Source organism: Epinephelus fuscoguttatus, linkage group LG1 (assembly GCF_011397635.1).
Source record: "Epinephelus fuscoguttatus linkage group LG1, E.fuscoguttatus.final_Chr_v1".
Classification (NCBI taxonomy): Eukaryota; Metazoa; Chordata; class Actinopteri; order Perciformes; family Serranidae; genus Epinephelus; species Epinephelus fuscoguttatus.
Genome location: NC_064752.1, coordinates 50,149,116 through 50,163,501, shown reverse-complemented (window position 1 = coordinate 50,163,501; position 14,386 = coordinate 50,149,116). Strand labels below are relative to the sequence as shown.

The window sequence follows — 14,386 nt, the reverse complement described above, 5'->3', positions numbered from 1 at the left end:
TTGTGTTTTGATTGTGTAATCACAGTTCTACAGTCTGCAGAGACAGGTTGATGACAGGTGCACAGATATAAACAAGCTGAAGCAGGAGAGACAGAGGCTGCTGGGGTTGATCCGCTCCCTGGAGAGCGACATCGAGGACCTGAGGCGCCAGATCTCTGGACACGAAAAGACTAACCAGGACAAGGTGGCTTCAACATTTTACCTTCATATAATTCAAGTCCTAGCCTTTTTTACATTCATCCAAAAAGTTTTTGTAAGGTCGTGATTTATCTTAAAACTGGTACGTTTGGTTCAATACTTAAACATTTTATATTAGGATGTTCTGAAATATTACCGAGAATACATAGTCTCTGTGGTAACTTTTAATTTAAACTAGAACATGTTCAACAGAATTACATGAATGGACCATTGAGAATTATAAACAGATAGATATATGCATTACACTTAAATAATAGTAAGATCCTATGATCCTCAAAGAAGTATGTGATTTAGACCAGGAATCTGTGGTTGATGAAACATGGAAGGTTTATGTTCTAGAGATTCTCTTTGCATATGATATATGATTTAATTCAGACTTACATGACTTTCATTGGTTAGTGGGGAGAAAAACAGTAAAACCTTTATGTTAAGTATTGTGAGAAAGTTCTTCAACATGCATAAAACATAAGCTCCTCCTTAACCTTGTAGGAAAATGACTAGATCTCAGTCTGGAGGTTATGTCCTGCTGCAGAGTCATGACAGTTTAGATATGTTCATCATAAAAAGTAAGTCGGCAAAGAAAAAAACTGCTTTGGTCCACTCTATTCCCTTCACACCTTCAGGACAGGACCATCTCCAGCCTGAAGAAGAAGAACCAGGAACTGGAGAAGTTGAGGTTTGTTCTTGATTACCAGTTAAAGGAGTTGAAGAAACAGACAGAGCCTCAACAGGATGATATCAATGAGAAGAAGGCGCAGCTCCATCAGGTAGGTGTGTGTGTGTGTGTGTGTGTGTGTGTGTGTGTTCACGTTCACAATGAACATTTCAGCATCTTCAATTAGAGTTATGTGTCCATTTCAAGGGTCTTTGTTATCTTAATCAAATCAAATATACCAATGGAAACAAAAATGGCTGATGAAACACATTGCAATAAAGTGGACCTAATGTGAAATTAACATGTAAAACCAGTTAGACACAACTGATATCCCTGCATTAGCAGATATTTGAGTTCATCAAATGGCCACTTGAGCTCTAAAACAGAGTCAATCCCCATAGACCCCGATGTTAAAATGGCCAAATTTAAAGCAGAAATAAATATGTTTACAGCCTGGTACAAAAAACAGTTTTGGTCTCTAGCTAATTTCCCTCTTCATGACAATTGTTCAGGGGGTGAATTATTATATAACTCACTCGTTAACATTTTATTAAGGCCCAAAGTTACACATATTTAAGGATGGAGCTGCTTGATTGCCAGGCTGTGTGCGAGGTGTTGTTACCAGTCAGTGCAGTCTGTGAGTCAGATCCACCCCTTGCTTCTCCACAGCTCCACCCTCTCATCCAAATATGGATATGGATATATAATGAAAACAGCATGGTTGCTACAAATAAGATGTGTTGTATTTTATTGCCCATAGTGTTTATAAAACACATTGTTAACAGTTTAAAGTTTTATATGACAAAGTATTTTTCCCAGGCTTGTTGCTGCACCAGTACATCCCCTAAAACTACTATACTGCTTTACCTGATTAATGCTAATAAGTCACTCTTACATAGAGAACAGCTAATGGTTACAACCTAATACCATATTACGTATTACAAGTACATGTGAACAAAAAATTGACGTGCAACATGTGAGTTAATAAAACGTCTGTTACCATCAACCGAACATGTACTTTTGTCCACCATGTTTTGGTATGTATGACGTCAACTTGGCAACTTGAATTTTCCCAGTCTCTACACTAAACTCCCTCAGGTTACATTTTGTCTGAGTTGTCAAGATAAACTGTCTCTGCAGTGTTCACAGTGATGTGCTGTTTTGCCTTTTTGACAGCTGGAGGAGGAGCTGGTGCAAATGGACAAGAGCAACACTCAGCTTAAGCTCACTGTCTCTGAGCTTAGGCTCAGGCTGAGGACCACAGACAAGGAGATGCATCAGGAGATGCAGAAAGTAAGCACATACCTATGCTGCCCCAAACTGTGATGATACACATGCTGCATATGCTACATTCAGGCTTTATACAATTTGATTAGCTAGAAACAGATATTTGATGTGATATTGTCACATGTTGACTGGAGTGTTGTTTTTCTTTTTCCTCTCAGAGCTGAGAGGCAGATGTGTGGCATGCATATTAAACTAAACTCTCATATTATTTAAGTTAGAATTTTTACACTCTCAATCAAAATAAAAGGGTTGTCTAGCTTAAGGATGGGACTAGAGCCTTTTCACAGTAGACATCTGCACATGTCAAACCAGGAAAAGCACAAAATAATTAATAACAGTGAAGCCGCATGTGCCATTTATCAGGGTCCAAGCAGGTTGCAGGCATTTTAATGCTTGTTTCTTTTTTAACTGACACGTGATTTGGATTTTATGTTTCTGACAGAGACGTGGATTCAAGCCGGTAAGTCTATTCAGTTCTCCGAGCTGCTCCCCCCTGATGAGTTTTTGACATTTTTAATAGTATCTGTACGGACATATTAGAGTTGGTGCCTCCTTTTAGGTGTAAACGCTTCAAGCCAGTAACAGAGCCATGGCTTAATGACACCACTCGCACTTTAAGACGTGTATGTAGACGTGCTGAAAGAAAGTGGAAGAAAGATCATCTCCAAGTTTCTTTAGACATTTTAAAACAGTGTCTATTGGAGTATCAGAAAGCTGTTAAAGCTGCTAAAAGTCAGTTTCTCTCCAATCTTATGTCAGTTAATAGCCATAAACTTCAGTTTCTTTTTAATACATTGAATACTCTTTTAAACCCCTGGTGTTATTCCTTCACTTACACTGTGTGAACATTTTTTAAAGTTTTTTATTGACAAGATCTTTGATATCAGGTCTTCTCTTTTGCCGTCTGTATCAGATCCTGCTGTCTCTCCTGTCCTGCTGTTTTTGAGAGTTTTGAGCAAGTGTCTCTCTCAGTCTTAACTGATATTGTTCAGCACCTCAGACCTTCCTACTGTCCTCTTGACAACATCCCACCTCGTCTTTTTAAGGATGTTTTCCATACCATTGGACCCTGTGTTATGGATCTGATAAATTCATCTTTGTTGACTGGCTGTGTTCAAACTGCATTTAAACATGCTGTGGTCCAGCCCCTCATCAAAAAACACAATCTTGACCCCACAGTCTTATCCAACTTTAGGCCCATCTCCAAGCTTCCTTTTCTTTCTAAGGTATTGGAGAAGGTGGTATATGAACAGCTGCAGTCTTTTATTGATCTAAATGGCATTTCTGAGAAGTTCCAGTTTGGTTTTAAGGTACGCCATAGCACAGAAACGGCACTTTTAAGAATTTTAAATGACCTTCTTTTAACAGTTGACTCTGGTGACTCTGCTGTCCTGGTCCTTCTGGATCTGACAGCTGCTTTTGATACAGTCGATCACAATATTCTCCTGTCACGCTTAAATACTTGTGTGGGCATTAGGGGTACTGTTCTGAAGTGGTTTCAATCCTACCACTCAGACAGAAGCTTGTCTGTCCAGCTGGGCCAGTAATCTTCGGCCACTTCCACCCTGAGCTGTGGGGTGCCTCAGGGTTCTATTTTGGGCCCTCTCTTTTTTTTTAAATATACATCCTACCTTTGGGATCTATTTTTAGAAAGCACAATAGCTACAGTTACATGATAGCTTCTCATTCAGAATGAAATAAATCTGAATGAAATCATTCGGAATTAAAGTCTTTCCAGGTAGTTTACATGGGAAATATTCATTCCAAATGAGAGTTTACATGGAAGATCAGTTCAGTCGCCTTTGTTCAGGTCTGCGCAAGGTTTGGGGCAGGGAAGGTTTCTGATTGGATAGGGGGCAGGGCGGATGTTACATATTTACGTTTACCGGAAGAAAACACTGTAGTCCTCGCTCTGGATAACAAGATGCTTGACGACACCGTTCTTAGTGCCTTTTTCGGGCATGTTTTGCTTATATTCTTGAAGCAACAGTACAACAACAACCTTGTTCTGCTAATGCTTCATCTGTTGAGGAGGAGAAGGGAGGTAGAAGACCGTGCTGTGGCGAATGGAAACTGGTTAGTGCAACGAGTCCGACTGCTCTATCTAAGCCCGTTGCTATGCAGCCCGTTGCTATGCGTGCTATATACGTCATCGCACCAGAAGGGCAAGGAAACGAGCATGCGCAGAAAGACCGGAATGAACTTAAAGAGGAATGAGTGTGAATGAGAGTCTCTCTCTCTCTCTCTCTCTCTCTCTCTCTCTCCCCCCCCCCCCCCTCCAATTCAATAAGCTTTATTGGCATGACTGTAGATTAACAATATTGCCAAAGACATTAAAATTTACAAATAAAGTACAATAATAAAAGTAAGTCAGAAAACTATAAAAAAAAGATTAAATATATGATATATAATACAAAATACACCAATCTACAATACAATACACCAATATATAATATAGAAAAAAAAATTAATAAAGAAAAATGTAGATTGTGAGTTACAAGGACTGTAAATATAGACAGGTGTGTCAGGTGTTGTGATGGTTGTCCCTCAGGCTTTGGCATAACCTGACATATGTTGCTGCTGCTAAGCTGCTGACTCTGTTCTCTCCAAGGATGTGTTGCATTTTAGTTTGATCAGGCAGAGAATCAAAGTCAGTGACTTTATGTTTTATTTTTGAGAGGAAGTCGGCTCTGATGTGTTCATACTTGCTGCAGTGCAACAGGAAGTGTGTCTCTGTCTCCACTTGTCTGTGTGGACAGAGCTCACACAACCTGTCCTCTCTGGGCAGCCAGGTCTGCCTGTGTCTGCCCGTCTCTATGGCCAAGCTGTGGTCACTGAGTCTGTACATGGTCAAAGTCTTCCTCAGTTTCTCATCAGTCACGGTGCTCAGATATTCTGCCACCGTGTACTGTCTATTTAGAGCCAAATAACACTGAAGTTTGCTTTGCGTTTTTGTGGTCGATGTCCAATAGTTAATGTAATGTTCTTTTTGTTTCTCTATAATTTGGTGGGTCCAGATTGTGTGAGGGCTGTGCTGAGGTCTTGTGTTGTTAGAGGAGCTGAGCCTCAGGACTAGCTGGCTGAGGGGGCTCTTCTCCATGTTCTCCTCTTGGCATTGCAGAGCTTTGTAGTGGTAGGAGTTGGGGTCACTTGTTTTAAGGTGTTTATAAAATTTGATGGCTCTTTTTTGAATTCTAATTAAAAGGGGGAATTGGCCTAGCTCAGCTCGGCACCCGTTGTTGGGGGTGTTCCTGTGCACTCTGAGGATGCTCTTGCAAATCTCTGTATGCAGGATTTCGATGGGGTGTTTGTCCCATTTTTCAAAATCTTGATTTGCAAGAGGACCCCACACCTCACTACCATACAGAATAATTGGTTCAATTATAGATTTGAATATTTTGAGCCAGATTCTAATGGGCATATTAATGTTTGAAGATTTCTTTATAGCATAGAAAGCCCTTCTTCCCTTCTCTCTGAGATCATCAACAGCCAGGTTAAAGTTTCCCGTGGACGTGATGTGTAGTCCTAAGTATGTATAGTCGTGTGTGTGCTCCACCTCATGAGAGCCCAGGAAAAACCTGGTTTGGTTTCCCTGACCCCTGGGTCGTTTCTGGAATATCATAATTTTGGTTTTGTCCAGATTAACTGTCAGGGCCCAGGTCTGACAGAAGGTTTGCAGATGATCCAGTTGCTGTTGTAGTGCTTCATGTGATGGAGCCAGCAATATGAGATCATCTGCAAACAGTAGGCATTTAACCTGTGTGTCAGACAGAGTGAGACCAGGGATGTCAGATAGTTCTAGTGATTTGGCCAATTCATCGATATAGATGTTGAAGAGGGTGGGACTGAGACTGCAGCCCTGTTTTACTCCTCTACTCTGGGGGAAGAAATCTGTTTCCATGTTGTTAATTTTAACAGCACATTTCATATGACTGTACATGGTTTTGATGATGTCATAGACCTTCCCCCCTACACCCTTCTCAATTAATTTTAAGAACAGTCCATCATGCCAAATTGAGTCGAATGCTTTTTTGAAGTCTACAAAACAAGAGAAGATTTTCCTCTTGTTTTGCTGGACGTCTTTATTAATGAGGGTGTAAAGGGTGTAGATATGGTCTGTTCTATGTTTGGGTGTGAATCCTATCTGGCTCTTGCTCAGGACATCATGTTCTCTGAGGAAGTCTTGCAGTCGGCTGTTTAGGATGCTGCAGAACAACTTCCCCAGGTTGCTGCTGACACAGATGCCTCGGTAATTGTTTGGGTCGAATTTGTTTCCACTTTTAAAGATTGGTGTGATGATTCCTTCACTCCAGAGGTCAGGGAAATGTCCGACACCCAGAATAAGGTTAAATAATTTTAATATGGCAATGTTAAATTTACGGTCATCAAATTTTAGCATTTCATTTAAAATGCCATCAGGACCGCTGGCTTTCTTTGGCTGCAGTGCCTGGATTTTAGCCAGCAGCTCTGCTTCAGTAATTTGGTAGTCTAGGGGGTTCTGGTTGTCTTTAATGACTGATTCTAAAATTTGTAATTTGTTGAGGAGATTGTTTTGGGCCGAATTCAGGGGAACAGCAGTATACAGACTTTCAAAGTGATTTTTCCAGATGTCACCATTTTGAATAGCCAATTCTTCTTTTTGTGGTTTGCTGAAAGAGTGCCATTTCTTCCAGAAGTCATTGGAGTCAATGGACTCTTCAATTATTTGTAACTGATGCCTCACATGCTGTTCTTTTTTAGTTCTGAGTGTTTTTCTGTATACTCTCAGTGTTTCCCAGTACTGGAGGCGGAGCTCAGGGTTGTCAGGTTGTCTGTGTTTTTGATTTGACACATTTCTGAGAGTTTTTCTCAGTTGTCTGCATTCTGTGTCAAACCACTCGTCATTGGTCGGGTCTTTTGGTCTGTGGTGCTGGCGCTTTTTCAGACTGGATAAGTCTGCCACATGGTCAAATATGTTGTAGATGTCCTGTACAGCCTGTCTGAGGCCGTCCTGATTGAGGGGATACGAGGTGGAAAGAAAACAGTCTAAATGGGATTGAAAGACTGGATTTTTGATTGCTGTCTGGTATTTCGTCTTTGCTTTTGTTTGTCCATTTATAAGGTTGGTTTCTGTAGGTCAGATTGCAGGGTTCTACTGTGTGAGGGTCGTTTGCTGTCGTTTTAATGTAGAGTGTGATTTTACTATGGTCTGATAAGGGGGTTAAGGGGCTGACTGTAAATGCTCTCAGGTAGAAGGGGTCTAGGTCGGTGATGCCATAGTCTACTGTGCTGTTGCCAAGAGGAGAGCTATGAGTGTAAAGACCGAATGAGTCCCCTCGGCCGACCTGCTAACCATGTACAGACCCAATGTTCGGCAGAGTTGTAACAGTTGCTGCCCACTTTTATTGACAGTTTTGTCAAAGTTGTTTCTGCGGGGTTGTGAAGGGAGGGGGATGCTGACTTGACCAGGTATATGTTTGTCTCCCTGTGTGCTGATAAAGTCTGGTTCTGTACCAGTCCTGGCATTCAGGTCTCCACAGATCAGTACACTTCCCTGGGCCTGGAAGTAACTAATCTCATCTTCGAGAATGGAGAAACTGTCTTCATTAAAATAAGGGGATTGTGATGGGGGGATATATGCTGCACACAGGAATACATCTTTATCTGTGGTGATAAGGTCTTTTTTGATTTTGAGCCAAATTGAAAATTCTCCTTTTGATTAATTCAATGTATTGTACAAGGTTTGCCTTATACCAGATCAGCATTCCCCTGAATCCCTTCCTTGTGTTACTCCCTTTAGTTTGGTGGACGGGGACATTATCTCTATGTAGCCTGAGGGACAACCAGTGGAGACATCTCTCTACACCAAGTCTCTTGCAATATAAACACATCTGCATTTTCTAACTCTCTAATAAAGTCTGAGGTCCTGCTCTTAAGGCCAAGAGCAGAAGATCTCAGACCCTGAACATTCAAACAAGAGATGACAAAAGATTTAGATTTCATTTAAAACTCAAAAGGCTGCATTTGGTGATCAAAATGAGATAAACTACTAAGTCAAAGAAAATAATTTAAGAGTATCTACATGACATATTATAAAAGGTAACAAATCAATAACTGGTATATTAAATAATCAATACTTATGTACAGTGTAAATGTCCTTTTTTTTTTTTTTTAAACTGTATGAGCACAAGAAATACTCTAATAATAATTCATACAGTGTCTATTGTGGTACCTGTCCAATCAGATGAGAGCAAAGCAGGCTGAGCATCTGCTGAATGTCCCTCAGTTCATTGTGTGGGGGGGTGGTTAAGGTTGGTTCTGCTGCTCTCCGGACCACCTGGGCATAACTCAGTGGGCCAGGGTGTGGCTCTTGTCGCTGTGGTTGGGGTGGGGCCCCTAGGGACAGGAGTGACTGTGGTCTGGCTTGAGGGGGATCATGGTTGCCTTTGTGGGGTCTGATTTGGACATGATGTGGGTGGGGCTGAGGGTGGTCTTGTCTCCATTGTGTTGGTCTGGATGTTGGTTGAGGATGTCTTGGTGTTCTGTGGGGGTTGTGGGCTGATGCGCTCCTTCTGCGGGCCGTGGATTGGTCTCTGTTGAGAGCGACGCTTTTCAGTGTTTGGGCGAAGATGGGGACTGTGCTTTTAAACAGATGGACGTGGTCGTAGAGACAGCTGATGTCCAGGGTGGGGTGGTGGGCTAGGTGGACATTGGGTCTCTGTGCACAGTCTCTGGACAGGCTGCTGTTGATCCTGTGGATGGTGTCAGGGTGGAAGTCTTTCCTTGGGAGCAGAGTGGATATGACCACTCTGCTGTTGGGGAAGGTGGTGGAGGCTTTCTCTGTCACTCTCTTGAGTGACTCTGACACCCTCTCCTGCTGGCTCCGCAGATCATTGGTGCCAGTGTGGATGATGATGTGACTCGGAGATCCAAGCCGCTCCTCTGACAGCAGGTCTATGGCTTGGTGGGTGTTTGGACACCAGATTTTAGCCACTTTGTGGGTGGGGAAAAGTTTCTTTTCATTAAGGAATTTTCCATTGGAGTCGATGAGGAGGACAATGTCTGTCTTCTCTCTCTGTTGTGCTGGTCTGGTGGAATGAGGGGAGGTGCTGGTCTGTGGGCTGGATGTGGAGCTGGGGGTGGAGGTAAGTTCTTGGATTGGTGGGTCCTGGCTGCTCACAGGGTCCTGGTTGTGGTCTAGTTTTTCATCCAGGTCCTGTGTAGCTCCACCTCTCTCCTGAGGCTGTTCTGACAGAGTGGTGAGTGCTCTGCTGTGCTCCTCTCTCTCTCCTCTGAGCTCCTCCACCTCCTTTGACAGAGAGGTAAGTTCTCTCCTGTGCTCCTCTCTCTCTCCTCTGAGCTCCTCCACCTCCTTTGAGAGAGAGGTAAGTTCTTTCCTGTGCTCCTCTCTCTCCTCTGAGCTCCTTCACCTCATCTGTCAGAGCTGTCAGTGCTGCTGACGCTGCTCTCTGTCCTGATGCAGCTCTCTGATCTCAGTCCTGAGCAGGCTCAGCTCTCTCCTGCAGCTGTCCCTGTCCTGCCTCAGCATGCCCAGCTCTGTGCTGATGGTACAGGGATCAGGCTGAGCTGTGGTGGGCTGGCATGGCTGTTGGCTGATCAGCTCTCTCAGTTGTACAAGTTCTCTCTCCAGCTCTGTGAATTTCACCTTCAGTTCGGTGATGGTGCGGTTCAGCTGGGGTCCTGGACCTGCTCTGGGCTGGTGGGCTCCTTCTCTTCAGGGGGCTGCTCAGTAGTTAGGCAGCTGGGAGCTGGGACCTGGGAACTGTGAGTGGAGCTAGATCTCTCCTGCTGGGCTCTTTCCTTTATAAGGAGGAAGTCCATCTCAAACAGTTTGAGGTTCCCCTGCACTATGATAGTCCCATTCTTGTATAAGTTTACTGTCATCATGAAAGTATCTGAATCCTCTGCTTCTTTTATTTTTATTTTCCAGCCGTTACAGATCCCCTCTTTTTTGACAGAGGGGTAGTGGGCACTGATGGCAGAGTGCCATGCTAGCGGCTGGTCTGTGAAGAGGATCAGGTTGCTGACCTCCCCGGTCTTGTAAAGATCAGAAAACAGGGTTTCTGGTCTTTCTTTTAGCAGTTTTTGTTTAAATGCCTTCCTGGCAGTCTCATTGGTTACATCAGGAGGATAGAGGAGAGGAACAGCCTCTGTACAGCCTTTGGTGGACTCCATCAGGCTCTGCTGCTGTTGAACTGCTGCTATTTAAATTCCTTGGCAACAGTTGCTAAGGGTCTTGTTTACAGCTAGCTGTGTTATGCTAGCTTAAGTTTATTTAGTGTTCAGCAATTTTTTGTTTCCTCTTTTTAAATGTTATATTTTCTTTCTGATGGTTTCACTCACTTGCGTCTTCAGCTGTTTTCCTCCTCTTTGCTTGACCTTTTTTTTGTTGCTGGTTGGACAGTTAGGCTAACTGTCAGTTTGGCAGTTGGTTCCGTTGTTTTCCAGTCTATCACTGTTTTCTGAGGTTTTTGCTGTTTTTTTTTTTCCCTCTTGGTAGATTTTTTTTTTAAAAACAACGGGTTTCTCTTCTGTTTTCTTCCGGCTCTTAGAAGAATAGTAGTTTATCTCACTTTAAAACATCCAAAAAAGCAAAAATATTCAGGAGCTCATGTTCATGCTCATCTTCATGGACTCTCTCTCTCTCTGTCTCTGTCTCTGTCTCTGTGTCTCTGTCTCTCTGTCTCTCTGTCTCTCTGTCTCTGTCTCTGTCTCTGTCTCTGTCTCTGTCTCTCTGTCTCTGTCTCTGTCTCTCTGTCTCTGTCTCTGTCTCTGTCTCTGTCTCTCTCTCTGTCTCTGTCTCTGTCTCTCTCTCTCTGTCTCTCTGTCTGTCTGTCTGTCTGTCTGTCATATGGATTACTGTTAATTTGTTATGCTGATCTGTTCTGTACGACATCTATTGCACGTCTGTCCGTCCTGGAAGAGGGATCCCTCCTCAGTTGCTCTTCCTGAGGTTTCTATAGTTTTTTTTTCCCCGTTAAAGGGGGTTTTTTTTGGAGGAGTTTTTCCTTATCCGCTGTGAGGGTCTTAAGGACAGAGGGATGTCGTATGCTGTAAAGCCCTGTGAGGCAAATTGTGATTTGTGATATTGGGCTTTATAAATAAAATTGATTGATTGAATAAACCACCCCCTTTAATCGGATATAATTTTCAATCGGAATGACCGTTTACATGACCAATTTTAATCGGAATGGCCTTTCATTCTGATTAAAAGTGGAATTCCATGTAAACGTACTGAGTGTCTCGTTTCATTGCTTTGCAGATGATGTACAAATCTATCTGCCATTAAAAACAAATGATCGAGCCTCTGTCCAGGTTTTATTAGACTGCATCAATGACATCCTGTCCTGGATAGAAGTGAACTTTCTCTCCTTGAACAAAAATAAAACTGAGAATTTTATTTTGCCAACAAAACCTCTTGGATGGCTATGACAGTGCCATTGGGACCCTTACGTCTCACTGTCATCCTTTTGCAAGGGACAGTGTAGACAGTGATTTTAGATTTGACAAATAAATAAGCTCTATAGTCAAAATGAACTTTTTTCAGTTGAGACTATTAGCAAAAGTAAAGGCATATCTTCCCAGAAATGATTTTGAGAGAGTTATACATACCTTTGTTACATCACGCTTAGACTATTGTAATTCTTTGTTTGTTGGTCTCGACCAGTCAGCACTGTGCCGTTTACAGGTAGTCCAAAATGCAGCCGCCCGCCTGCTGACTGGAAAGAAAAAGCGGGATCCCATTAGTTCTGTCCTTGCGTCTTTGCACTGGCTGCCCGTTAATTTTAGGATCCAGTTCAAAGTTTTATTAATTGTTTTTAAATGTTTAAATGGTTTGGTACCATCTTATTTATCAGAGCTTGTTCAGCCTCACACCACTACCAGGGCACTTAGGTCGTCAAACCAGTTGCTCTTGGAAGTACCTCGGTCCAGGCTCTCTACCTGTGGGGACCAAGCCTTCTCAGTGGCGGCCCCAAAGCTGTGGAACAGCCTACCTTTCCAGGTTAGAGCTGCACAATCTTTTGAGCACTTTGAAACTCTGCTGAAAACCCATCTTTTCTCCTTGGCGTTCAATTCATGCTAGGCGAGTATTCTTGGCTCTTTCTTTCTTACTTTCTCTTTTATTATAACTTTGTTCTAAATTGATTTCTTTTTGCTGTTTTATTTATTACTATATTTGTTCTTGATTATTTATATTGTATCTTAGCAACTGTACAGCACTTTGGTCAACTGAGATTCTTTTTTATATGTGCTTTATAAATAAACTTTGACTTGACTTGACTTGACTTAACATGAAGCAATACAAAAATAGCGGTACTAAGTGAAAAGTGTCTAAAGTTATCCTGGAAAATGCAAAGATTCAAACCACCTGCAGGATGGCAAGAGCAGATTTGTACTCTTAACATTTAGCATTACAGGTCAACCACCTAACCACTCAGCTACTGAGGAAACAGCAGATTGTTGTGGGTCATAGTGGGTTTGACAAGATGAAATATGAATTGAATCAAATTCTTTTTACTTGCATTGAATATATTGGATATTTGTCAAAGGAGACTTGGAATTTTGGTTTGGAAAATAATACAATAGCAGCGGTAACTTTTAAACAACAAGATTTCACAGCAGCTGGGCGGAAACAGGGGATCTACCCAGGTGCAGGTAATTTCTTGACAAAAGACCCAATGCCTGATCTCGCATCCATGTTTCCCTCACTTGTCTCTCTTCCTCGCGTCTTAGTCCCGCCCCCATAAGACACGGGGGAGAGATGCAAGGACGAGATAAGAGGAGAGAAGAAAGAAGGAAATATGCCTTTAGAGAAATGAGACGTCTTTTCCTCTGAAACATTACATGAAGTGATGTCTGTTTGTGACGATGGCAGCAGCTGATTACAGCTGATTTCAGTTGGCTTTACAGGCTTTATTTACAGCTATAGAAACGTTTAGTAAAGTTTGTTTCTGCTCTGCACACAGAATATATATATATATATATATATATATATATATATATATATATATATATATATATATATATATATATATATATATATAAAAAATATGGTAAAGATACAGTTATCAGTAGCAGAGCAGCAGTGTTTTCTCTCTGTTAACAAACACCACCACAACCTGCGTTATGGTGTATTTTGAACACTGTCAATGATTTATTAGGCCAAATGTTTTAGGGAAAATTGAAATTCTGTAACTCATCAACCTTGCTCAGGAATGATCAGCCTCACGTGTAACTTAATGGAAATGACGATCACTGATGTGAAAGTGTTTCTTACTGACAGAGAGACTCTCACTGCATTTAATTGTATCAGTAATAAAATCTGATGAGGGATTAACAGATAACAGATTGAAGAGACAAAACTTTCTAACAAATGAAACTTGTTTTCTTGTTCGGATTTTTAAAGAGATGGTGAATCAGAAAACAAATGAATCATTAAACTTGGGAGTTATACATTTTAAGTTTTATCTTGTATCTCTCTTCCCTCTGGTATTAAACTTCAGTGATGTGGTGTTGTATCAGATCAGTTTGATCAGCTGCTGTGCTGCACTGTCCAATTAATAACTGATATCCAATTAGTGGGGGTGTGTCGGTCGGTAAAATACTTCCACAATACAGTACTCATGTATCCTCGCTTACCTGTCCTCTGAAAGCCTCCTCTTTCCTCGAGTTCTCCAAACACAAATTCTTTGCATTTGTGGCACCCTCTAGTGGCAGAATCGGACTCGGACAAAGCAGCCGCACATGTGCACCAAGTTTGGTTACAATTGCTAAAGCCATTTTTGATTTATGAGCATTTATGTAAAATTGAACTTAAAGATAAATGTTTGAAAATGTATTACTTCAAAATGGATTGATGTGTTGAAATTTATTTGATAGCTTTAGATCAGCAATGTCTGCAGATGATTCTACCAAAGTTCTGGGATGATTTGACCAATGGACTGGGATGAGTATGCAAAAGTATGATTTAGAGAAAATTGAGAACATTTGCAAAATATGACATTTTTATAGTAGAACAAAGATGCAGATTAATTTATAGATTAATACAGTGAAAGAATTTTGACCCTAAGCCAAGCCACTCTCGAGATAATGGCAAAAATGTAAACTTGATTGTTACAATGCCACCTTGAGTTCAGTGAATGCCATTTCTGTGTGCCTGAGTAATGGGTGGAATTTACAACCCACCTGCCAATTTTGGTGAGTATTTGTCCTACAGTTTTTGCTTCATAAACACTTTCAGTAGAG

At 41.6% G+C, this 14,386-nt stretch overlaps 1 protein-coding gene across 2 annotated transcripts in view; it reads left to right on the top strand.

Annotated features, from left to right (window-relative positions):
- Positions 1-14,386, top strand: part of cfap57 (cilia and flagella associated protein 57) — a 54,560-nt gene that overhangs the window by 36,579 nt on the left and 3,595 nt on the right. For both annotated transcript variants that reach the window (XM_049570094.1, XM_049570012.1), the window contains exons 16-18: positions 26-184; positions 822-965; positions 2,030-2,146. In XM_049570094.1, the coding sequence (XP_049426051.1) occupies positions 26-184; positions 822-965; positions 2,030-2,146 (420 nt within the window). The remainder of the gene's footprint in view (positions 1-25; positions 185-821; positions 966-2,029; positions 2,147-14,386) is intronic.